At 35.6% G+C, this 23,925-nt stretch overlaps 1 protein-coding gene across 1 annotated transcript; it reads right to left on the bottom strand.

The window, feature by feature from the left end:
- Positions 1–1,830: 1,830 nt before the first annotated feature.
- Positions 1,831–22,036, bottom strand: LOC129284295 (G-protein coupled receptor GRL101-like). The gene is made up of 11 exons (XM_054919717.2): positions 21,710–22,036; positions 20,219–20,266; positions 12,630–12,680; positions 12,132–12,183; positions 11,707–11,775; positions 10,303–10,377; positions 9,879–9,950; positions 9,198–9,269; positions 4,945–5,016; positions 4,303–4,374; positions 1,831–3,917 (listed from the first exon to the last, which is right to left on the bottom strand). Exons 1-11 carry the CDS (start codon positions 22,005–22,007, stop codon positions 2,783–2,785), a joined length of 2,016 nt encoding a protein of 671 aa, XP_054775692.2. The 5' UTR covers positions 22,008–22,036; the 3' UTR covers positions 1,831–2,782.
- Positions 22,037–23,925: the final 1,889 nt, after the last annotated feature.

Genomic DNA, 23,925 nt, shown 5'->3' with positions numbered 1-23,925 from the left:
CCCTGTTCCAAGGCTAAGCCAGCCTAAGTCCTGAATGTTGTAATTAGGCTTAGGCTAGACCAATATGTAGCTTCAGTCTCGGTTGCTCCACTAAATTACTAAATAGACTAGGCCTAGGCTACAGTACGGTACGTTTTGCTTCAGTTCAGGAAAGTAAAAAAGTCAAAACAATGTTCAATTCTCCTCCAAACAATTGGCCTAGGCTAGATCTAACTATAAGCCTAATGTTAGACCCAAGACTACTCTCAAAAGTTATAAAAAATTTCCCTTACTTAAAGTTAGAATAAAGATGTCGACCATTTAACTTATTGTTTTAGATCTAGGACTAGAGTCTAGACTCTAGTCTAGAGTGGGTGAGGGGAATCTAGTCAATTTAGATATTGACAAACATGAAAAGCAATAAATGGGACTGATACACAAAAAACTGTGCAGGTCACTCGGTTTGGGGTTGAAATGTTTTAGTAATTAACAAAAATTAAGATAATGTGAATGGAAATTTCTTACCATATATGGATGATGAATGCTTTTCTTTCACTACAATAGTTGGAATTAGTTTCCATAAAATCCAAATTTTTAAGAAAAAACAACTTTAGTGACATTTTTAAAACTTTGTTGCAGTCATCCCTGCAGCAGTAATTTACCAAAAAGTGCTAGTCTTGGTTAAAAGAGGGTTATTATTTCCAAAAAGAATTTTAAACCCGGGTTTAACCCAGGTTTAGTTAAACCCGGCTATCAGAATACCAAAATAATTAAACTACACTTAGACCAGTGGTGATGTTTAGAGGAGGTTTAGTTAAACCAGGGTTAACTTTAGACTAGGGTTAAATTAAACCTGCTATCAGAATACGGGCCATAGCGAAGAGGCAATAAATGATGCGACAATAATATGATCTTTTGAAGATAACATTAATAATAGGAAAAAGAATGATGATGAGAATGATGGTGATGACGATGATGATGATTGTGATGATTGTGATGATGATGATGATGATGATGATGACGATGATGATGATGTGATGATGATGATGATTGTGATGTGATGGTGATGACGATGATCAGTACATCCGTACCCTGATACTAGACTGAAGGCGTATTATATACTATATTTACTAGATTTTATTTGATTTATATATCATTACATAATTTTCAGTATCATGATCAGTATTACCATCAGTATAGATCCTTGAAAGAATCGCTTTATGCATAGGCCTATATACAGAGATGCAACAAAGTTAAGGAGGGGGCAAACGGATTAAAGCGACTTTCAACTGAATCAATCGGATAAATTCAAATATATGATGTTAAGTAGTTACGTAAATACTTAGGGAAAATGAGCAAATCACAGCGAATGTTTTTGCATGAACTGGCGTCTTCTCTTTCAAATGCGACTGTTGTCGGTGCAAGACAGTCACTTCGGCATCAGGATGTATGTGCAGGGGACTTACCCAGCATCATCCTGAACTGAATTTATTACCAAATAATGTCAAAATACATTGATACAGGGTAAATTGTCATATAAACTTCATTGGTAAAAGGACTCCACAGAAATAGCAAGTACTGCTAGTGGGACGTGGAGCCTCTAAGCAGTATAGCCACTATGTACCATCGCGTAAAGTCACCGAATGCATCCGAAGGTATATCCGTGTAGACACCGATACGTCCGCACGAATATACGAATACAAATTCCATCCGGATTCGAAATTCGCGTTTGTTTACTACATGAATGACTAAGTTTTAATGTGATATTCGTGAATGGATGGTTGAAGGTTAAAATAGCATATACCTCCCATCTAGTTTTGATTTAAGCTTTCTTTTATATTTCATATTTTTACAGAGATATAAGGGCAAATAGGACGGAAAGACTCTAATATAGATTACGAGTATAGGGTCTGATGTTTACATCATCCGTCAAAATTCTGGGGATATCCAAGTTTAAAGGGCCGTGTAAGGATGATCCAGTAACATCCGTGCTAATTCTGGCCCTTCGTGTTCATTCCGGGGACTATTTCGGCTAGGTCCGTGTTACAGGCGTTCCCAGTCCACGTAGACCTCGTACAGACTCGTACCCATCCATGTTGGGATCAATGGGACCTAGTTGTGATCGTATTGAATGACGAGAATCACGACGTTGTACCCCTGAACATCACGGATTGAGATCCGGGATGATCCATGTTTGCGATACATGAAGGTGTAAAGAAACACAGCATGTAAAGTTCGGGACAGTGCCACTTTTGCATTTGGATGTAGGGAGATCGTATATATCACCCATATAGTTTGCCTGATGGTCACAACAGACAACCGAAGCGCCAATCACTTTGGCCCGTATTCTGAACTCGGGTTTAAATTGAACCTTGGTTTAAAGTTTAACTATGGAGAGCCAACTGGTGCACAAATCTGTCATATTCTATTTATTAACTATGACACTCAAATCATTTATAGCTGTCACAGAATGAGAACTGAAATATTTTCTTCATTTTGAACGCAAAGGGAAACAAATTAAAAGACATATACAATATAAGCATATTTTTTTTAGTTCCCCCCCCCCTCCATAATTTTAGCACAGATTTAGAACATGGTCTAAGTTAAACCTGACTTCAGAATACGGGCCTTTATGTTTATTTTTCACTCATTCTTACCTATTCCCATAATTATCACATTTTCTCTCTTCGCTCTTCACCCATTAACAGATTAAGGCTGTTAGCATTAATGTGATGATCTCAAAAGCTTGATATCTTTGATTTCTGTCAATCAGTGATAACATTTCTATTTTTTAACCCACGCTTTAAATAGAAGTATCCTTTCCGCTGTTATGCGAGTTACTAATGTTTGTAACTGTGGTATTAGATGCACTTTGTTTAAGTTTCCTCTTCTTTTCGTTTATATTCATAAAGGTATAGATCAATGGATTTATCGAGGAATTAATTGGTAAAATAAATATAACGACCCATGCATACAATGAACTTGGCAAGACCACCAGCCCCGTCTGAGTAAGGATACCCATGATTATTATGGGCATCCAGCAAGCAAAATCGGTTCCTACGATAAACGCCATCTTTCTGGCGACCTTAATTTCCCTCCCTCTGGTCTCGGCAGTGTTTCCAACCGACCGAGTGGATCGCTTAACTTCAACGAACATTACGATATAGGAGACCAACATCAATATGAACAACACCATGTTAACACCAATGAAGATTACCACGGAGTATATCCAAGATGGTCTAATTTCGCTACTAATCACATCGTAGACAACAATGAATTCTTCAGACCAGGCAGATTCTCTTAGAAATCGTAAGACGCCAGTTTCCCCTGAATCAACATGGAGTGGCAATCCAAGACAGACGTCGGAGAGACCATAGATATCGGAGGAGTTGACGAGGAATGGCGCAATACCAATTAATGAGACGGATATCCAGATAACGATTAGAAGTACCGCGGATACCTTGATGCTCATCCGATGTTTCCCAAAAGGATAGACTATGCATATCATTCGGTCAAGGGTGATCAAGGTTAATGTTAGAACAGAGAGTTCACTGGACAGAAAGGCAAGGAAACCAGCCACTTTGCAGACGATTGAATCCCGCCACCATGGTGCTCTTAGAAAGTAATTATCACCAAAATGAACATCAGCTGATGTTACAAAAATCATGTAAACACCCATGAGACAGTCAACAACAGCTAGATTAATAATCAGTAGAGTTTGGACAGTTATTTTCTGGTTCAGACGAAATCTTAGAGCGAGTACCGTGATATTTCCAACCAGAGCGGTAAGACCTATGATCCAGCCAAAGATTCTTAGCACGACGTTTGGATAGAGTCTACCGCACGTGTCCAACGGACTTTTGGGAGCTGTCATGGCACAGCTGACATTGTTCATCTCACGCGATACAAGACAGCATATCCTACTATCTGATGCGGATCTATCAGATGAAAATGAACGAACAAAATATTTTGTTATCAAAATACTGCATCTCCTGCAATATGATACATGCAAAACACATTATAAATTAGGATTTGTTGCAAAAAATGAGACGTCATGTGTGTTCTTTAAGTTACACATTTACATAATATCTGTTTTATCTCCCTTAAGAGCGGTCATCGTAAGCCGGATGAACACCATCCAGAAAAAAATCATTTATTTACACACGACAATAAATTTATTGGTTCATTGAAAATGTCTGCATATCCTCAATAGTCGAACAGACCTAGGATTATGGTTCATTATTTTTAATAGATAATGTCAACAAATTCTTCGCACATTGTTGTTATTCATCACAGAAATATGTAAAAGAAAAATAAACTTACACGGCTGTCAGAGAAGACAGGTTATGCGCTATACCTGCTTCCAAAGATGGTAGGTATATGTCAATAAGAAACCTGAAGAGGGAATAAGAGTGACCATGGCTGAACTTCAAGTTAAAAAAATCACAAACTACATTTTCAAATACGTTTCAACCCTGTCACAAGGTCATAATGTATGCTCAGAGTGTCTTTATATTACATTGTTAGACCAAAGCCACAGCCAGGATATTAGCAAGACCTTGAGAAATAGTATGAATTACGTTTAAATCTGATTCTCACTTCAAACGACTCAAGTGTTCTTATAAGCAACTCAGTGCACTCCAATACCCTCGTGTTACATCTCGTTATATGCCATTCTCTCTAATCAACTGAAAAAAGATATGATCGTGAATGTAGGTATTGTATGCTAACATGCTGTAGTGTATGTCAGGCAACATTGAACTGTTGCATCCGAGATCTCCCCCCTCTCTCTTTCTCTCTCGCTCTCTCTTTCTCTCTCTCTCTTACATATCCATCTAAATAGCATAATGATGTCTGATTGCATAAAATGTATGTGTCTTGGAGTAGATGTAGAGACCAATCCGAGAATTATTAGGAAAGGTATTTACTCTATTTCAATTGAAAATCATGAAAGGTACTACTTACAGATATTCAAGGTTCCACAAGTTTCCAAGTGAATTGTCGTCTATATGAAATAGGGGATTGTAACTCAAGTCCCTGAAAAATAGAAATATGTTTTTTTTTTTTTTTTTTTTTAATGAGTTTTATTTGCAATTCACATTTTAACAAAAATATCTCAGAAACAGATACATGATTCTATTACATTCATATAGATAGACACCATGCTAGGTTAAAGTAATATACAACAGATCTAATTCAAAACAACAAAAAATAGATCTATGCCCTTTACTCTTTCATAGTAATAATATTCCACTTTTTTCTGTGAAACTCCGAACGATTATGTTTAAAAGAAATGTAGCGTTCTGTTTTTTCTAACTGTGTTAGAGTACATAGAAACGATTTAAAAAGAGGAATTGTTTTACTATATTTGCATGAAAAAATGAAATATTTGCCGTATAGTATTATGGTATTTACCAAATAAAAATGTTCTCTTTCCAATGTTCCAAAACAAATTTCTAAATTAGATAACTTATAAGAACGGATATTTTTTAAAGTCAACCAAGTACACAAATCGTTCCAAAAGTTCGAAACAAATTGGCATTCAAAAAACAGATGCATCAATGTTTGATTTTGTTCATTACAAAAATCACATATGTCTTGATAAAAAATTCCGATTTTATATAAATAACGATTTGTCGACACTTTTCTGTGTATAAATTTAAATTGGAAATTCCTTAGTTTGTTATCTATTGACGATTTGTATATCAGGGTAAAACGAGAATTCCAAATTTCATTATTTGATAATTGCAGTGAAAGATCGTTTTCCCATTTGTAACGTTGATCTGTCTCTGACACGTCCAAAGTATAATTATTTATAAAATGAGAATAACATAGTTTAGAAACTTTTTTGTGTTTAAGGAAATTACGTAATCGATCGTCGTATGGTTCAAAAGGTGTATTCTGTTTTATGTATTTTTTTCTAATAACTCTTTTCCATTCATTTGGTATGGCAGATAATAATGATTTATACATCATGATGGATGTGTAACCGTAGTTTTTAACTATAACTTCAAAAGACTTAAAAAGTCCATCTTCTGTTAGAAAATCGTAAATAGTGTTTAAAGAAGATTCTGACCATCTTTGAATATAAAGAGGTTTTCCATCAAATAGAATGTGTGAATTGAACCACAGAGGTTGCGACAGTATTTCCTTAAACTTAACAGGATTATAGTATCTGTAATATGACCATGAACTCAATACATCATTCCAAAAAGTTTCGGTACATGGATTGAATAATATATGACTTTTGCTAATATTCCAAATCGTAAATTTGCTCTCACCAATGAAACGAACAGATTCTTAAAAATAAACACTTCCATTTCCCATTGTTATCATCATCTAAAAATCTTTTGACCCATGATACTTTAAGTGCTTGATTAAAACATGACAAATGTAACATTTTTAGACCACCATCTTTGTAGTCATTGTATAAAAGAGAACGCTTAATCCTATCACCTTTTTTACTCCATAAAAAATTAAATAATTGCTGTTGCATTTCGATAAAGAAGGTCGGTGGTGGGTCTTAAATAATGCTTAAAAGATATATTAGTTTTGGAATGACCAATGTTTTTATTACTACTATCTTTCCATACAATGTAAGAGATCTACCATTCCAAATGTTTAACAGAGATTTGATCTCATCCAATTTTGGTATAAAGTTTAAATAAAAAAAAAGTATGTTTATCGCTTAATGGGATTTTTATGCCTAAATAAGAAAAATAATCTACGGGCCATTGAAAAGGAATGTCTTGGCATAAATACATCGTTCAATTCACAAGTTGAATAACATTACACTTTTAAACATTGACTTTCAATCCAGACATTTCTTTAAAAGTATTTAATACAGATATGCATTTTCTTAAGTTTTGTTCGTTGGGTTCAAGGTAAATGGTTGTGTCGTCTGCGTATTGACTTATCTTTATTTCAGTATTATCATATATTTTTAAACCACGAATTTCTTGATTTTCTCGAACTAAACAACCTAAAATTTCAACAACTAAAATAAAGAGATATGGCGAGAGCGGACAACCTTGTCTTACCCCGCGGTGTATTTCAAAAATATTTCAGGAATAGCCATTATTTATTACACAACCTTTAATATCAACATAAAGAAGTTGAACCCAACGAACAAATTTTTCACTGAAACCGAACCTTCTTATAGTTTTGTATATAAAAGACCACTCTACTGTATCCAACGCTTTTTCAAAGTCAATACAGAATGCAAGACCGCCAACATTGTGCTTTTTGCAATAATTTTGAATATCAATAAAAAGTCTTATATTTTCGCCAATATAACGTCCTTTGAGAAAACCACATCGATCATGATTTATGAGAGGTGATATTACTTTTTTTATTCGGAAAGAAATTATTTTTGCGAGAATCTTATAATCACTATTTAATAAAGAGATTGGACGCCAATTTTTCAGTAAAAGTAAATTTTTCCCTTTTTTAGGCAACAGTGTAATAATACTTCTCCTCATTGAATGAGTTAATACATTTTTTTCAAAACTTTCATTAAAAACTAAACATAGTAAAGGATTTATTTCATTCCAAAAAGTCTTGTAGAACTCAATTGGCAACCCGTCACTCCCTGGTGACTTGTCATTTGCAAAAGACATAATTGAATCAAAACACTCCTTCTCTGTTATCATTGATCCCAACATATTTATGTCACTCTCATTTACAGTTGGTATATTTAAGTTTTTCATTGATATATTCCTATTCAGAATGTTCTCTTGAGATGAATACAAATTAGCATAAAAGGTCCTTTCTTCTTCAAGAATATTTTTTGAATTAAAAATAATACCTGTATCTGTTTGGAGCCGAAATATGCATTTCTGTTGGTAATTTCTATGTTATGTTAAATGATAATAAAAAAGAATTTTCGAAATGAGAACGGTAAACTCTTTGAATATGATTGTTTGAAATTGTGATCTAACAAAATTGCATTTTAGCGTTAACTTGTGCCTTTACTTAAAAATACTTTGGTCAAAATGAGCAGTGCGTTGGTAAACTATGACTGTCTGACCGAAACAAATTGTCAAAATCCAACAAAAATTCATATCACAAATTCCACAAACCCCTCGATAGTCAGTTTAAGGAAGCAAATATTTAAAAGGGATAAAACTGACGTCAACATAGGCGAAGTGGATCACACAGTCAAGATATTATCACTAGTTGTTACCATCTAACCTGGCTACCGCCATGGATTTGAATTCTACCTAAAATGGGTTTCCTTTGTTTCCCTTGGTATATAGAAATCGAATGGAAAATCAAAGTAAAATTACATTCATAGATTATATGGGCAGCACCCCCCCCCCCCTTATTTAATCTGTCTGTTCCCCCGTTCCATTAGCAATTCCACTTTTCCTCAATTATACCTTGATATGAAGAGCTTAATTGCAAAAGGGGATAGATCAATTTTTCATCAAACTTGATTTTTTTTTCAATGTATAGACTTTTAGTAACTGTATACGATCATGAAGATGATACCAAAGAAAAGTTGAATTCCCATTAAAATTGAACAAAAATAGCTAAGAAAAATCGTTTTTTTCCAAAAAGGGTTAGATCCATTTCAGTTTGTTTTCAAAAGGGGTTAAATCCACAAAGGGATTTTTGGGAAAGAATGCTTTAAAAATATGAAGACAGGTATATTTCTTTTATACCCAATTTTATGTTCATGTGGTAGGTTATGATCAAAATTTAGCTTCGCATAAGAATATTGAAATATGGGAGAATTAAAAAAAATTATTTTCTTGGAGCGGATCTAACCCCTTTTACAAACAAACTCTTCTGAAGAGCTCATTTGTCAAAAGAGGTTAGATCCATTTTTCATAAAATTTTATTGTTTTTTGCCTCAAAACCTATAGATTTCTGGTCGCTCTGATGATACCAAATAAAATTGGAAATTCCATTACAACGTGAATAAAAGGGGCAAAGAAAAATCCCCATTTTTCAAAAGGGATTGGATCCATTTCCGTTTACTTGCAAAAGAGGTTAGATCCACAATTTAAAAGAATTGAAGACAGGTATATTTCTTTTATACCCAATTTTAGGTTCAGACGACAGGGTAGTACATCATGACAATTTAGTTTCTCATAGGAATATTGCAATATGGGAGAATTAAAAAAACATGATTTTTCTTGGAATGGTCCAAACTGGATCTAACCCTTTTTGCAACCAAACTCTTGATACAGCTGTTTACAATTAATACTTACAACATCACCAGGCTTTCTAGTCCATCAAATGCTCTATTCGGTATGTAATTGATAGCATTAGATGATAGATTTCTGTAAAGTATATGATTAAAAGTCAGAAACATATTTACTATGTAGATAATTTGATTGCGGGGCGTTTATTATACATCAAACTACAACATGTATCATTCATATAACTTCATACACCTTGTTTGATCTCCAATGAGGATATTAATGATTTACGTTAAGAACTTAGTTGATTATGTATTTTCCATTAGATAATGATTTTATATCAGAGATACAAAGGATGAAGACTACACGATAATGACACAGATGTAGGGTGGAGATTGCTAAGGACCTTTCATCAAAATACATTTTCTTTGATGGACAGGAGAGTTCGATCTGCAGAACGAAGGGATGTGTTGTTATTTTATTTCGCGGATCAATTCAGGAAGGTGTGAACGAGATCATAGTTTTCTTTTGAAAAATTCGCTAGATGATAGATATGAAGTTAGAAAAATAAGATTTTATCTCTAACGCTTTGAAAGATAATGATTTACGTTTCAAACGTTGTTCTAACGTGTTAAAACCAATTATTACAACAGGTTTGCAACAACAACAACAGTAATTCCAAAAATGAAGGCCAGGATTTACCCTTTTTATGTTCATCTGTGAAGAAAAGAAAAAAACTCATGAACTTACAAAATTCGTAAAGAAGACAACCCTTCAAACATTCCAGGTTGGATTTCTGTAAGGCTGTTGTTATCAAAATATCTGCAATAATAAGAATAATCTGAATCACAGATTTATATTCCGATCGACATAAATGTGTTAGCCCTGCCATAAATCTTAGTTATCATCGTATTACAACAAGAATACAGTTACTTTTTATCAACATCTATACACAATGATCAACACATATATGCATTTTCCAAAAACGTCAAACTTACGTTAAAATAAACAGCATATTTTTCACAGTTCTTTATATTTCTTTGCATTTTATTTCCAAGTAATATTTGCAATGTTCCAGTATGTCACTGGGCATTTGTCCCAGAGAAGAATTCGATTTGTGTCGTGTCTAAGTAAATATTTCCTAAATGATAATAATAAACAACGCCGAACTTACAGAAAATGCAAGTTTTCAAATCCTCTAAAAATTCTGCTATCAATTGAGACGAGGACAACGTCGCCATCGAAGACACTGTAGTTAGATAGAAAGTACATTGAGGTAAAATGACATTGAGAATCCAACGATTAATGATTGCTGCAGGTAGGATAGAATTATACATAATATAATTACACATTATACTTATCAAATCTTATTTCACGGTTTAACTTATCGAGCCCATCAGACTTCTATTCAAGCTTAAATCCATATAGTTTCTTTTCTTTGTGTTGTTTACTGTATTATTGTATTACACCTTCTATAAACATAACTTATACATATTAACATTCTTCATGACAAAATGATTTTGTATGAATTTATGTTTACGAAAAATTTAGAAAATCGTGAAATGGGAGAAAATAAATGTTTATTTGAAATGAATTATATCAAGCTTGTGTGAAAATCCTTTTTGTACATTCAGTCTACATTGTTAGAAAATTTCTACTTAATAAAAGATTCTTGTAGCAGAGTCTCAAGAACACCTGTAACCTTACTGCACTGTGTAATCTTACAAGCATTTTTGTGCAAAATTACAGAAATTGGTATTTGGTGTATGTAACCTTACAAATTTATTGTAATAAAAATCTTTCCTGTATAACAATTTACAGAATGATTTGGATATTTCTTTCTGTGAAATCTGTTTTTATTCTTTCTTCTGTAAAATCTTCTGGGTTTTTTTTTCTAATAGTCTATTTCGAAAACACGGGCGTTGCCTTAGCGGTGCACCGCTGAAGCCGGCGTTGCTATAGTGTTGGTTTAACGGTAACGAAAGCTCATAACCGCAATGGATCGCTGCTTCAACGCCCGACACCGTACCAGCGATCCATTTGCCGCTCGAAAAACTATTACAACCGCTCTACCATGCAAAATTTGCGCAACGTTTAGTCACCGCCCAGGCAAAGCTGGCGAAGCAGCGGTGGTCCAGCGTTCACGATTACTGCTTTGGCCAAGCGGACCCAAGCGTCCACGAACTTGCATATAGCGGTGCCGAACTTTGGCTGGGCGTTGTTAGAGCTGTGGTGAACTTTGCTGGAGCGGAAAATTGCCCACTCCTCACCGCTCGCAATATTTGTGCGGCTCAAAAATTTCGGAGCGATAGGAGGGACCATCCGCGTTAGCCTAGCGTTTACGGCGTTGCCTTAAAGAGGGCCAACTTTTGTTAAACGGTGGTGAACGGTAACGAGCGGTGATGATTCTTTTTTTTTTCACCGCTCCAGGAACGCTCCAGCAAAGTTCTGGCGATGTGACCGGGCCTTTACAGTGGCAAATAAAGCCATTATCATGATTATGAACTTATCTTTGGCAAATCAAAATCGTTGCTTGGAAATTAATTTGCTCAACGAAACCCAGAGCAAAGATACTTACAGAAGCTCAGCACGCTCTTCGTCTTTTATTCCTTCAGAGCTAAGCGAAGAACCTAGTTCGTCCCAGCTTCTGTTAAAAAAATCAAAACCTTCATTTAGTTAGAAATATGAAATACTATATAGGAACGAGATTACATAAATTGCATTACTGAACCTTACTGAATCTTCAGGCTGGCTTTAACATGTTTAAGCAATTAAGTATTATAACAACGATTAAATTTATGATAATAATAAGTGCTTTTTTTTCAAATGAATTCAAAGTGTTGGGATTAATATTCTACTTTAAGAATTGACTAGATAAACCATTGAAGACTCTTAGTTATAAGGTCTGGTGTTGCCCGCAAGCACATTCTCCACTGCCATGACTGCTGGCGTGTGATGACGTCAGCTAACCTGACCCAATCTCGGGGGATGTTGCATACTTACATGCACTCCAATGAGAACAATCCAAAGTCGTAAAAAGAACAGTGTAACTGACCTGATGAGGAGGATATACAGAGAGGGAGATAGTAAGAGAGAGAGAGAGAGAATGCCATAGACAGACAGACGGAGAGAGAGAGAGAGAGGGGTGAGAGTGGGAGAGATTGAATCAATTAGAGTTGTAATTGATGATGGCAAAATAACTTCTCTCTGAACATGAATGAAATATGCGAACAAAAACTGTATATTGATTATAAATATGCCTATTAATCCTCTCCAAAAGGAAAATTACTGAGGTAAATTACGATATGGCTCCCTAAGAAATATATTACCGTGAATTATTTTTTAAGATGAATAAGAGGAACAGATCATACCTATTTTCTTGATTTAAAAAATGACAACAAAACTAAAAATCAAAACTCACAATAATTTAAGAACAATGCTTCTTAGAAAATATCATTTATTTGTGAAAACTACTAATAGTCTTGTTGGTTACTATCTTACCATTCCAAGGCAAAACGAAGCATCCATCTGTCAGTGGGTTGCATCTGAAATCTGCTGGAAAAAAAATAAATGTATTGTTTCAGAGTATATTAATCATCAAACGATGCAATGCTTTAAAATATACTTGCTTTCATAGCTTTGCCCGCTTCTGGGAAACGATTCCTAGGGCTGAGAGAGACCTGTGCCTGGAACCAAATGTCGACATAATTCTTAATGCTCTTCGAGAGCTCTTATGTAACATGCCACCAATTGAAAAGGCATTTTAAACTTTTTTTTTAATTTAAACATTGCAATTTCTTCATTCTAGCCATCAATCGTTTAAGAAAAATAAAATGCATATCAGTAATTCTGCCACCCCACCCCCCCCCCTCTACACTAATTCTATCTCTCTCTATTTCCATTCAAGCTCCCAACCTCTCTTCTTACTTTGCTTTCACCATTTCTCCTTTTTCACTTTTATCCAGCTTTTGTTTTCTTTCTTTCCTTCTTGTTTTCTCCTTAACTTCCTCTCCTTTTCTTTCTTTCTTTCTTTCTTTCTTTCTTTCTTTCTTTCTTTCTTTTCTTTCTTTCTTTCTTTCTTTCTTTCTTTCTTTCTTTCTTTCTTTCTTTCTTTCTTTCTTTCTTTCTTTCTTTCTTTCTTTCTTTCTTTCTTTCTTTCTTTCTTTCTTTCTTTCTTTCTTTCTTTCTTTCTTTCTTTCTTTCTTTCTTTCTTTCTTTCTTTTCTTTTCTTTCTTTCTTTCTTTCTTTCTTTCTTTCTTTCTTTCTTTCTTTCTTTCTTTCTTTCTTTCTTTCTTTCTTTCTTTCTTTCTTTCTTTCTTTCTTTCTTTCTTTCTTTCTTTCTTTCTTTCTTTCTTTCTTTCTTTCTTTCATTCTTTTTTTCTATCTTTCTTTCTTTCTTTCTTTCTTTCGTGAGGTAGTTGTGTTTTTTTTCGAGCTCCGGTTTTTCTGGTTTTTCACTGATTTATATGACCATTTGGTCCTTGATTTTGTACCATTAAAATTGTGTTGGGTTATAGATTAATATAGACTCGATCCTCCTTCGTCAAGTTTACCAATTTTAGTGTTTTTTAAACACATTTTCTGTTATTTTTTGTAAGGTTTCTAGACTGGTTCGTACATGGCCAGTCAAGCAAACCAACGTAGTGTACAGGGCCAGCGTACCACAAGTGCAGCTGGCCCTTTGTTAAACAATGTAGGACATTTTAAAAATGTCACCCGTCACAATGGTGTAAGCTTTCAAGCTATTGAAAATGTAACGATACAATCTTATATCAATGTCTTTACTACAACGATACCCGCTAATGACGTAATATCTGCCTCTCGCATCTCTAATGGTCGCATAGCTGTGTACCTAAAATCCAAAGAAGCTGTTATCAATGCTGTACAACAAGGCCTTGAGTATGAGGGGGCCTTTCTTGAACTAACCCCCCTTGTACGGCCCACTACTCGAGTCATTTTATCTAATGTATACCCAGAACTACCGAATTCTGTCTTGACTGAAAATCTAGCACCTTTTTGCAAAGTTGTGTCCGACTGCAAACCAATACCTCTAGGATTTAAAGACAAGCGTCTAAACCATATTATGAGTTTTAGAAGGCACGTTCAAGTGTTAGTGAAACCTAACACAACACTTCCAGATAACATTAATTTCGTGTTTTCAGGTATGAACTATCGTGTATTTATTTCAACTGAGTCAGTTAGATGTTTTAACTGTGGTGAATTTGGTCATATTTCCCGCAATTGTAAGAAACCTCAATCAAGCACAAATACTAATCAGTCAAAGACAAACGCTGCCCCAGTTTCAAATGACACGAGAGTGCGCCAGCGCGGATCCTCCCCGCCTCTCACTACGGTTTCGGACCCCATGCCACCATCACCTCCCCCCTTGGCGGCAACTACAATGCCCCCACCTGTACCCACCTCCTTTGATTTCCCTAGTTTACCACCTCGTGATCGTGGGCCCTTTTCAACCTCAGCCACCCCCTCGCGCATTAGGAAGCCTCAATCCTCCCCACTGCACATACCTCTGACATCACCTGCTCAACCGTCCAGCAATTCAACTACCACGCCCATAGTCGTGTCCTCCAAGTCCCCTCCCCCCAAATCTATTTCTGCGTGCCCTTCGCCTGTGTGGAAAACTCCCCCATCACCTGTCCGAACTTTCTCTGAAGTTGTTTCAAAACGTAAGCAACTAACACCCGAATCAAACGAAAACAATACTACTCTTACTACACTGAAGGCCCCCTTTCCTCTTCGGAAAGTGGCCAGGAAAGCTCCCTCCTCCCAAACCGAAACCGTAGACTCTCCAACCCTAACACAAGTCCTTGACTCCCAAACCCCCAATATCCCTCCTACCCCATCCTCCACAGTTGGAGATTCATCTACAGACACTGACTCCATGACTTGGGAAGATGCCCAAACGGATGAAGATATCCCGAAGGAAGATGCACTCCCATTGACTCAAGGCCCCCTCTCCCAAGGCCAAATTGTGAAATTTCTATCAAACGTGAAAGGGCGGAAAAAGCCTGCCCAGATTGCACGGAAATATACATCAAATATTCCAGGGCTAGTTAAACAATTAAAGCCCCTGAAAAACAGCCCCCTAGTAAAACGTAACATGCAGCAGAGGATATACAAATTGATCAGCACTCTGGAGAGCTAATTCCTTTTTACCTTCTCTCCATTCATTACGTACGCTCAAGTTGCTATAGCCATAATGGCACTGTCAATGCTGACCCTCAACACCGGAGGATGCTCCTCCCAAACTCAAAACGCCTCCTTCCGAGTTTATGTTGAGCAAATTGCATGCAACCCGCTCGTTGTATTTTTACAGGAAACTTACCACCTTAAAGATAGCAATCCTTGCTGGAGCAACTGGTCCCATAAACCTTTTTGCTCACCCGGTATTACTCGAGGGTCAGGAGTGACAACTTTGGTCAATAATTCTCAAGTCGATATTTTATCTACTTTTATTGTTTTTGATAGCTATATATTGTATAACAAGCTCTCCCATAATAACTGTATTTATCATGTATACAACACACTCATTCCTCAATCTGATGAAATGGCAATTAAAGCTATTAATGCCCTTAATTGTCATATCTCCACCTGTTGCGAAGATAATATTGTGATTGTGGGTGATTTTAATTGCACTGAAAATCCTGCCATTGATCGTTTGTGCACGCTCACAGAACGCAGACCTAAACTTGTTACGGCTTTGCAAAATGTTCTGAATAAATCTTCTCTTTGCGATGCATGGCGTTTTCTAAATCCAAATGAAAAGAAATTTACCTGGCAACGGCACAATCCAGCCAGTGCACATGGCTTTTCAAAGTCTAGATTAGATCGATTTTATGTACCATCGTGTCTAGTTTCTTCTATTCATACGTGTGAAATTATACCTTGTTCCTTATCTGACCACTCTGCAGTTTCTCTTACTTTGAAATTCCCAATACGGGCTAAAGGAAAAAGTGCATATTGGATTTTCAATAACACCCTTTTGGAAGACGAAAGTTACATTGATATTATTCGTCTTTTTTGGTCAGATTGGCAAAAAGAAAGAAATGACTTCCCGAATCTTGCATCTTGGTGGGATTTCGGAAAGGTTCATATAAAATCAATTACTCAAATGTATAGTAAAAAAATAGTACAAAGGAAAAGGCAAGCTCTCATAGAAATTAACAAGGAGATTGATAAACTTCAGAGCGCAAAAGAATCTAGCCCACAAGATAAATATACTCTCGACGAGCATAGAAATGCATTAAACTCGTTACTGAAAAATGAAGCACGCGGAGCTCTTGTGAGGTCTCGCTTTAAATACACAAATGAAACAGACTCATGCTCCAATTTTTTCTTCAACTTAGAAAAAACGAATTCCTTATCAAAAAGTATATCCCGCATTCGGCTCGCTTCGGGACGTATTTCGGAGAACCCTTCTGAGATAAAAAATCATGTTCGGGATTTTTATGAATCTCTTTACACTCGAAAGCCAACTGACAAAAGCGCCATCAATAGTTTACTTGTAAATATCAAAACGCTTGATCCGTCCTTATCAAAGGACCTTGAGAATCCAATATCCGTAGAAGAACTTGATAATGCTGTCAAGCAGCTAGGTAAAAATAAGTCTCCTGGTATCGATGGACTTACCTCTGAATTTTATCATGTCTTTTGGCCCATGCTCAAAGATGATTTTCTCGAAGTTCTTACCTCCTCTCTTGAATCTGGATTTTTACCATACTCCTTTAGGAGGGCGGTCATTACTTTACTCCCCAAAAAAGGAGACCTCGCTGATATTTCAAATTGGCGTCCCGTCTCCCTCCTCAACACAGACTATAAAATTTTTGCTAGGCTGCTTGCCAGTAGGCTAAAATCATGCATTGATCATGTTATTGGAAGAGACCAAAGTTATTGTATCCCCGGTCGTTCTATTTATGACAACATTAATCTCATTAGAGATATTTTGTTCTATGCAAACACTGATAATATTTCTTTGGCTGTATTGAACTTGGACCAGAAAAAGGCATTTGATAATGTAGATCACGTTTATTTATTCAATGTTATGAAACGCATGGGCTTTGGAAGTCATTTTATATCCTATATACGAATTTTGTATGAAGGGGCTGAAAGCCTCATTAAAGTGTGTGGATCCCTGACAGCTCCTTTCCCCTTTGAGAAAGGAATACGACAGGGATGCCCTCTATCAGGGTTGCTATATACTCTCGCCATTGAGCCTCTCCTGAACTCACTAAGAGAGAACGTGTCAAATCATGCATTAAATATCCCTGCTATTAACAAACCTTGTGTAGTATCTGCATATGCAGACGATGTATCGATATTTGTCACAGCCGATGCTGGCTTTGAATTAGTTGAACAAACTTACAATATGTTTAGTCTGGCCTCTGCTGCATGTTTAAATACAAAAAAATCACAAGGCCTTTGGGTCGGCCGTTGGAAAGGGCGGAATGATAAACCCCTCAACTTTTCTTGGAATAGTGAAGGTCTCCCCTTTTTAGGAGTTCATTTAGGGAACACGTTTAATTATTCTAAACAAAACTGGATTAAATGTAAAGAAAGACTTAATAAGACTTTCATTTCGTGGTCTCGTTTATCGAACTCACTCTCATTTAAAGGCAAGGTATTGATTGCAAACCAGCTCGCTGCATCAAAAATATTTCATGTTCTTGCAGTTCTTTCTCCTCCTGAAAATGTATTAAACGAACTTCAGAATTTAATTGTGAATTTTATCTGGTCAAATAAGCGGCACTGGTTAAAGAAAGAAGTGTTGTATGAAAAACCTGACGAAGGAGGGCTGGGGCTAGCTTGTCTCCAAGCTCGTGTTCTAACTTACAGATTTTCGATTATTCAACGGTTTCTTTCCTTAAATTCTCATCCAGTAAACGACTTTATGGCTCATTTTCTGAGACAGTATTGTAAATTAGGATTTGATTACCAATTGTTCTTTACAAGAATTGATCCTAAGTTTTACACAAGTCTTCCAGTTTACTATAGTGAAGTTCTGCGAGCTTGGTTGACATCTGGAGCTCGAATTGTGACACAATCCCTCTCTTTCAGCCATGCAATTAACATGCCCTTAAATAGTTTTCATATTATTGATGCAATTGATGTTGATAATTTTTTTCCGACGCGCCTGATGGCATGCGGAGTGAAACTAGTTCGCCATTTGATAAACCACTCAACTGGTCTTTGGATTGAGAGTAGCTGTCTTCAAAAGAACTTTCCAAGAGGACTTCGACAACCATCATCGCGTCTCATCGAACGTGAAACATTACTCATTCGAACTGCACTCTCTAAAGTTTTCCCTACATATTTTAATGACTCAGGCTGTCAACACAAATACTCTGATCTATTGTCTGCTCCAGTTACTCCGATCAACTTCACTCTGGCTTCTTCCGAAAATGGACTTATTGCTTCTTCTAAAGCTATCTACAGAATCTACAGGAAAGAACTAGATAATACGACAATCTTATCAAGCTCACATTGGCATGATACTGGATTTCTCGATCCATCTACAAAAGTGAACTGGCTATCTATCTATCAATTACCAACACCTAAAAAAGAGGCTGATATTCAATACAGACTCCTTCACAATATTTTACCGTCGCTCACTATACTCCATCATCTTAATACAGACATTTCTTCTTTTTGCGGATGGTGCGGAGAACTAGGAACCATTCAACATCTGTTCATCGAATGTAAAGGAATCCAACCTTCTCTCAATCTTCTTCATAGACTGTTGAACAATCTCCTCCCCTCTCTCAAACTTAATTTTGACCTATACTGGGCACTCATTCCGCATGCCAGAGGGCGTGACAGAAAGGTTATCCGGCTTGCTAATTTTCTTATTATTAGTTTAAAAAGTACCATTTATTTTATGTACCGTACCTCAAATTTCACCGATCCACTTATTATTTGGTTACATCGTCTCAAAAACAGAATACTCTATGAATTTACTTATTACAAATTATGTTCTAATATTGATGCCTTTTTACGTAAATGGTGTATGAATAGATTACTTTTTACAATTAACGAGGGCAGCATTGCATGGCTCATTTAACATTTGGTTTTATAACTCTGTGCTTGTAATCAACCTGATCTCATTTGAATGTTTATGTCAAACTATTCTTTTATTATATACCTGACTTTTGTGATTATAATTTGTAAATAAAGTTTTCATTTGAAAAGTCAAAAAAAAAGTCTTTCTTTCTTTCTTTCTTTCTTTCTTTCTTTCTTTCTTTCTTTCTTTCTTTCTTTCTTTCTTTCTTTTCTTTTCTTTCTTTCTTTCTTTCTTTCTTTCTTTCTTTCTTTCTTTCTTTCTTTCTTTCTTTCTTTCTTTCTTTCTTTCTTTCTTTCTTTCTTTCTTTCTTTCTTTCTTTCTTTCTTTCTTTCTTTCTTTCTTTCTTTCTTTCTTTCTTTCTTTCTTTCTTTCTTTCTTTCTTTCTTTCTTTCTTTCTTTCTTTCTTTCTTTCTTTCTTTCTTTCTTTCTTTCTTTCTTTCTTTCTTTCTTTCTTTCTTTCTTTCTTTCTTTCTTTCTTTCTTTCTTTCTTTCTTTCTTTCCTTCCTTCCTTCCTTCCTTCCTTCCTTCCTTCCTTCCTTCCTTCCTTCCTTCCTTCCTTCCTTCTTTCTTTCTTTCTTTCCTTCCTTCCTTCTTTCCTTCCTTCCTTCTTTTTTTTCTTTCTTTCTTTCTTTCTTTCCTTCTAAACCTGCATTAACAAATTATGTATTCAAATGTCATTTTTATTTGTTATTTGTTGAACTGTATTTTAATGTTAATGTTCTTTTTTTAGTACCAGCTAATGAGGAGAGTCTTTTAACAGAAACTTGATTTCTTTTGATAATCACCAGGCATTCGCTGATGTTTTCTTGAGTGTTTATTTTTATTTGATATTGTATATTGGATGTTGTATGATGATTATTTTCAATGTAATGAATTTGACTATTGTTATGAGTATGTGTACCTGGAAATGAAATAAAATAAAGTAAAAATAAAAATAAAATAAACCTGATTTGAAATATGAAGGAAAATGAAAATAAAACCTCACTATATAAACTTGAAGAAACGTAAATCTTACCTTCCATATCTTTGTCCCCATGACACAAGCCAGGAATACACACATCTCCTATAAAAAAAGAGGTGAAACGAAAATCAGATTTATAATTAACTTCTTTAATGATAACTAAATTACTATTTATATCTCAAGCCACTGCCTCAATGTTGTTATTTTGCCATTAAGGGAATAATATACATGTAGCTCATTTTCTCGATCAATTTTTTTTCATTATTCGAATTATTTACCTATAATCGTCTCATAACTGCCGTCGTCAGTCATTTGATTAAATTAATAACCTCTTAATGGACACTTGCCTTTGCCATCATTGGCTAAAACTGTATTCCATGAACATGATGATAGGAAAAAGGAGAAACAGACATTGACAACATCAAAGCCTGCTATTACCACGATCATTTATCAACTAATCGGTTTATTTTCATGTGGTCAAATGCCAATTCGTCCAATTGACAACTTGTCTACAGTTCGTCCAATATCCACATGGTCTCATTGCCATTTCGTACACTCAGCATTTCGTATAATAACTAGTTGGTCCAATAGCTATTTAGTCCATATACCATTTGGTCTGATTGGACTAAGTGTTAATTGGGCAAAATGAATGAAAATAAAACGAGTATTAGACCAACTGGTTATGATACGAAATGGTAATAGACCAACTTATGATTAGACGAAATGATGATTGGTCCAAATGGTTATTGGACCAAATTGTTGTTAGCCTAAATGTTTGTGGACGGAATGGCATTAAACTAAATGAAGGTGGACCATGTAGTGAGTGGACGAGTTGGCAGTGGACGAATTGGCAATTTACCAACTGATCAACATTTATAGCGGAAGGCTCCTCGTTCGATGATTAAATGCATCAATCAGTGGCTAAAATCGTATTCTATGAACATGATGAAAGGGGAAAGGAGAAAAAGAAATGGAAAACAGCCATGATAGACTGATGTTGCCACGATAGTTTATCGATTGATTTATTCAACATTTATAGCGGAAGGCTCGTTCGATGATTAAATGCATCAATCAGGAATGTTTTATTTGAGTCAAAGAAAGTCTGATGAATAGGCAATGCACTGAGATCGTATAAGTTTTTCTGTTTTTTTTTCAATTTTCATTTGTTTATTAATACGACATAAAATTTGTTATGGACACTTGCCTTTGACATCAATGGCTAAAATCGTATTCTATGAACATGATGGAAGGGGAAAGGAGAAAAAGAAATGGGAAACAGCCACAATAGACTGATGTTGCCACGATGATTTATCGATTGATTTATTCAACATTTATAGCGGAAGGCTCCTCGTTCGATGATTAAATGCATCATTCATGAATATAAATTTTACTCACACAAAGTCTGAGAAATAGGCAATGCGCTTAGATCGTATATGTTTTTCTGGGTTTTTTTATTTTTTCATTTGCATTTTAATGCTACATGAAAATTTGTATACAAATGCATCAATTTTTAATTCTTATTGAAGATGACTGAGTTCGAATTACCATTATCTTGTAAACACTCGATTCCAGCTATTTCTCCCAAGTGGCAACCTCCTGTGAGATTTACTCCATACGAGCATTCAAACAAAGTGGATTCATCTCCGGTGCATGTCACGTCATAAAGAACCATCTCGTCGCTGACTGGTTCAGTCGGCGCGTCTCTATAAAAGCTAAATGCTCTTCGCGCCCTGGTAAAACCAAGACTTGAGCAGACTACATCAGCATCAGCTTTCTCCCAGGATGCACCGCAAATGTGTCCACGGGTCCCGTTTACACAAACCTCTACGATCCCTTCACGCATATTGTTGCCGGTTGATAATCGCACATTCAGACCTGTTCAAGGAAAACACCGTCCGTGATTAAGTTCTCAAGATGTCAGGAATTAAGTTAGATTTATAAAGAAAACATGAAAAAAATGAATACACGAAATGCAAAGTCAATGATATAGTGTTTAAAATGTAGGGTGAAGGGTAAATAACCAGTGTCAAGTAAGTTATGTAAGATCTGAAGGAAATGAGAAATATCGGTCCGTCGGAGAGGACCCTAAGCGGTCGGTCCTCGGGTTGCTTGCTTACAAGCATTCATGCTTTCTTAGAAATCAGGTAAAACATCACCACCATTTACCATATCTTGTTTTTAGACTCCTCTGAATTGCCCTTCTCGTAAAAGAATTGAAGACTTTTATGATGAAAACAAGTGTTTGCTTCTTCCGGGACAGTAAATATACATAATGACACAATTGTTTTCATATGTCATTTTACTGAATCTGATAAAACCTGATATACCTAAACATATATTTTCCATATAGGGCAAGTGCATTTTGCAGGCATTTTTTGCCGTTGCCTGTCAACGAATCATCCAAAAATTTATAGATTTTTCTTAAATTGTTGACATTTTAGAGTCACTGATATGGATGACTGGCACTTCTAGTAATAAGATAATATTACTCGATGATCATGTCACGTCATTTACCAACTCTCTATACTGACGATCACTGACCTAGTTATTTTGTGATAAAAGGCAATTTAATGAACTGATATTGATAATCCTCTGACAGATGAGAAGCCTTTAATGACCTGGTGGGTGTTTCATAAAGCTGTTCGTAAGTTAAGAGCGACTTTAAGAACGACTGGTGAACCTTTCTTACGCGCTGAATAATCACTAATGAACATAATGATGAACCGTCACTAACCACAAGAAAGGATCACCAGTCGTTCTGAAAGTCGCTCTTAACTTACGAACAGCTTTATGAAACGGTCTCCAGTTATCATTTTTCCGAATCCCAACAGTTATTAGTTTTTTTAATGGAAATGACAGTCAAACCTGACGCACTTTGTTTTAATAAAAATAAGAAAATTATGGAAAGGCGTCAACAACGCTTGAAACAAATCCATCAATATGATCCAAGGTAACGAGCTTCTCTTTCAAATATTGCGTACCATAACTTCAATAAACTGTCAATCTCAATTACCTAATATACAGTACATGATAGGAATAGTATCAATGTGTTTGAACGTTGATTCCTATATTAAATGGGCCTACTTTAATTTCGAGGTTTATTGTTAGAGAACAGTTCGCGCGGTATTCATGGCATAGAAGTTTATGAAAGCATACAGTATGTAGATCTATGATAGAGAATGAAGGAAGAGGGGGAGAGAAAGAGAGAGAGAGAGGGTGCGAGACCACTGAATTCTGTATATCAATCATTGAACTGAAATGATCAGTGGACGAGATGGAGAGAAATGGGAAGATAGGAAAATTAAGTGTACAGTGCGTCCCACAAAAAACGAAACCGAGATTTATCGATGATTTATCATAACTTAATCACAAATACAATAGAGTGAGCAAAAACAATTTGAAGAGGGATACCGACTGTTTTACTTGTAGACCATTTTTTGTGATTAAGGTATCAAATAAAAGAGCAGATATTGAACTTTTTAGGCATGTGATTTTCTTTTTGAAATTCAGATACCCCCCGCCAAATGAGTTTTTGGTATCCTTTCTTCAAATTGTTTTTGCTCACTCATGCGTGAATGAGGAATAATCTAAGTAATATCAGATGAAAGAGGAGATTCTAAGCTTTACATTGGTAGGTCACTTGTCTATTGTATTTGTGATGATAAATCATCGCTTAATCTCTGTTTCGTTTTTTCTGGGACGCACTGTATAGTGTGTAAAGTGTGGGTTATTATTACAATTACTCTAAAGTGTTGGCGTGT

This window comes from Lytechinus pictus, chromosome 2 (assembly GCF_037042905.1).
Source record: "Lytechinus pictus isolate F3 Inbred chromosome 2, Lp3.0, whole genome shotgun sequence".
Classification (NCBI taxonomy): Eukaryota; Metazoa; Echinodermata; class Echinoidea; order Temnopleuroida; family Toxopneustidae; genus Lytechinus; species Lytechinus pictus.
The sequence above is the reverse complement of the archived record's forward strand: the minus strand, read 5'-3'. Positions and strand labels throughout refer to the sequence as shown.

What these genes read in the sequence shown, in the direction of transcription:
- LOC129284295 (XM_054919717.2), bottom strand. Translation starts at nt 22,007, where the DNA reads ATGCGTGAAGGGATCGTAGAGGTTTGTGTAAACGGGACCCGTGGACAC. An exon ending in CGAGTGTTTACAAGATAATG is followed by an intron (nt 20,267 to 21,709) that starts GTAATTCGAACT and finishes CTTTTTTTATAG; the next exon opens with GAGATGTGTGTATTCCTGGC. An exon ending in TTGTGGAACCTTGAATATCT is followed by an intron (nt 4,375 to 4,944) that starts GTAAGTAGTACC and finishes TTCCCTCTTCAG; the next exon opens with GTTTCTTATTGACATATACC.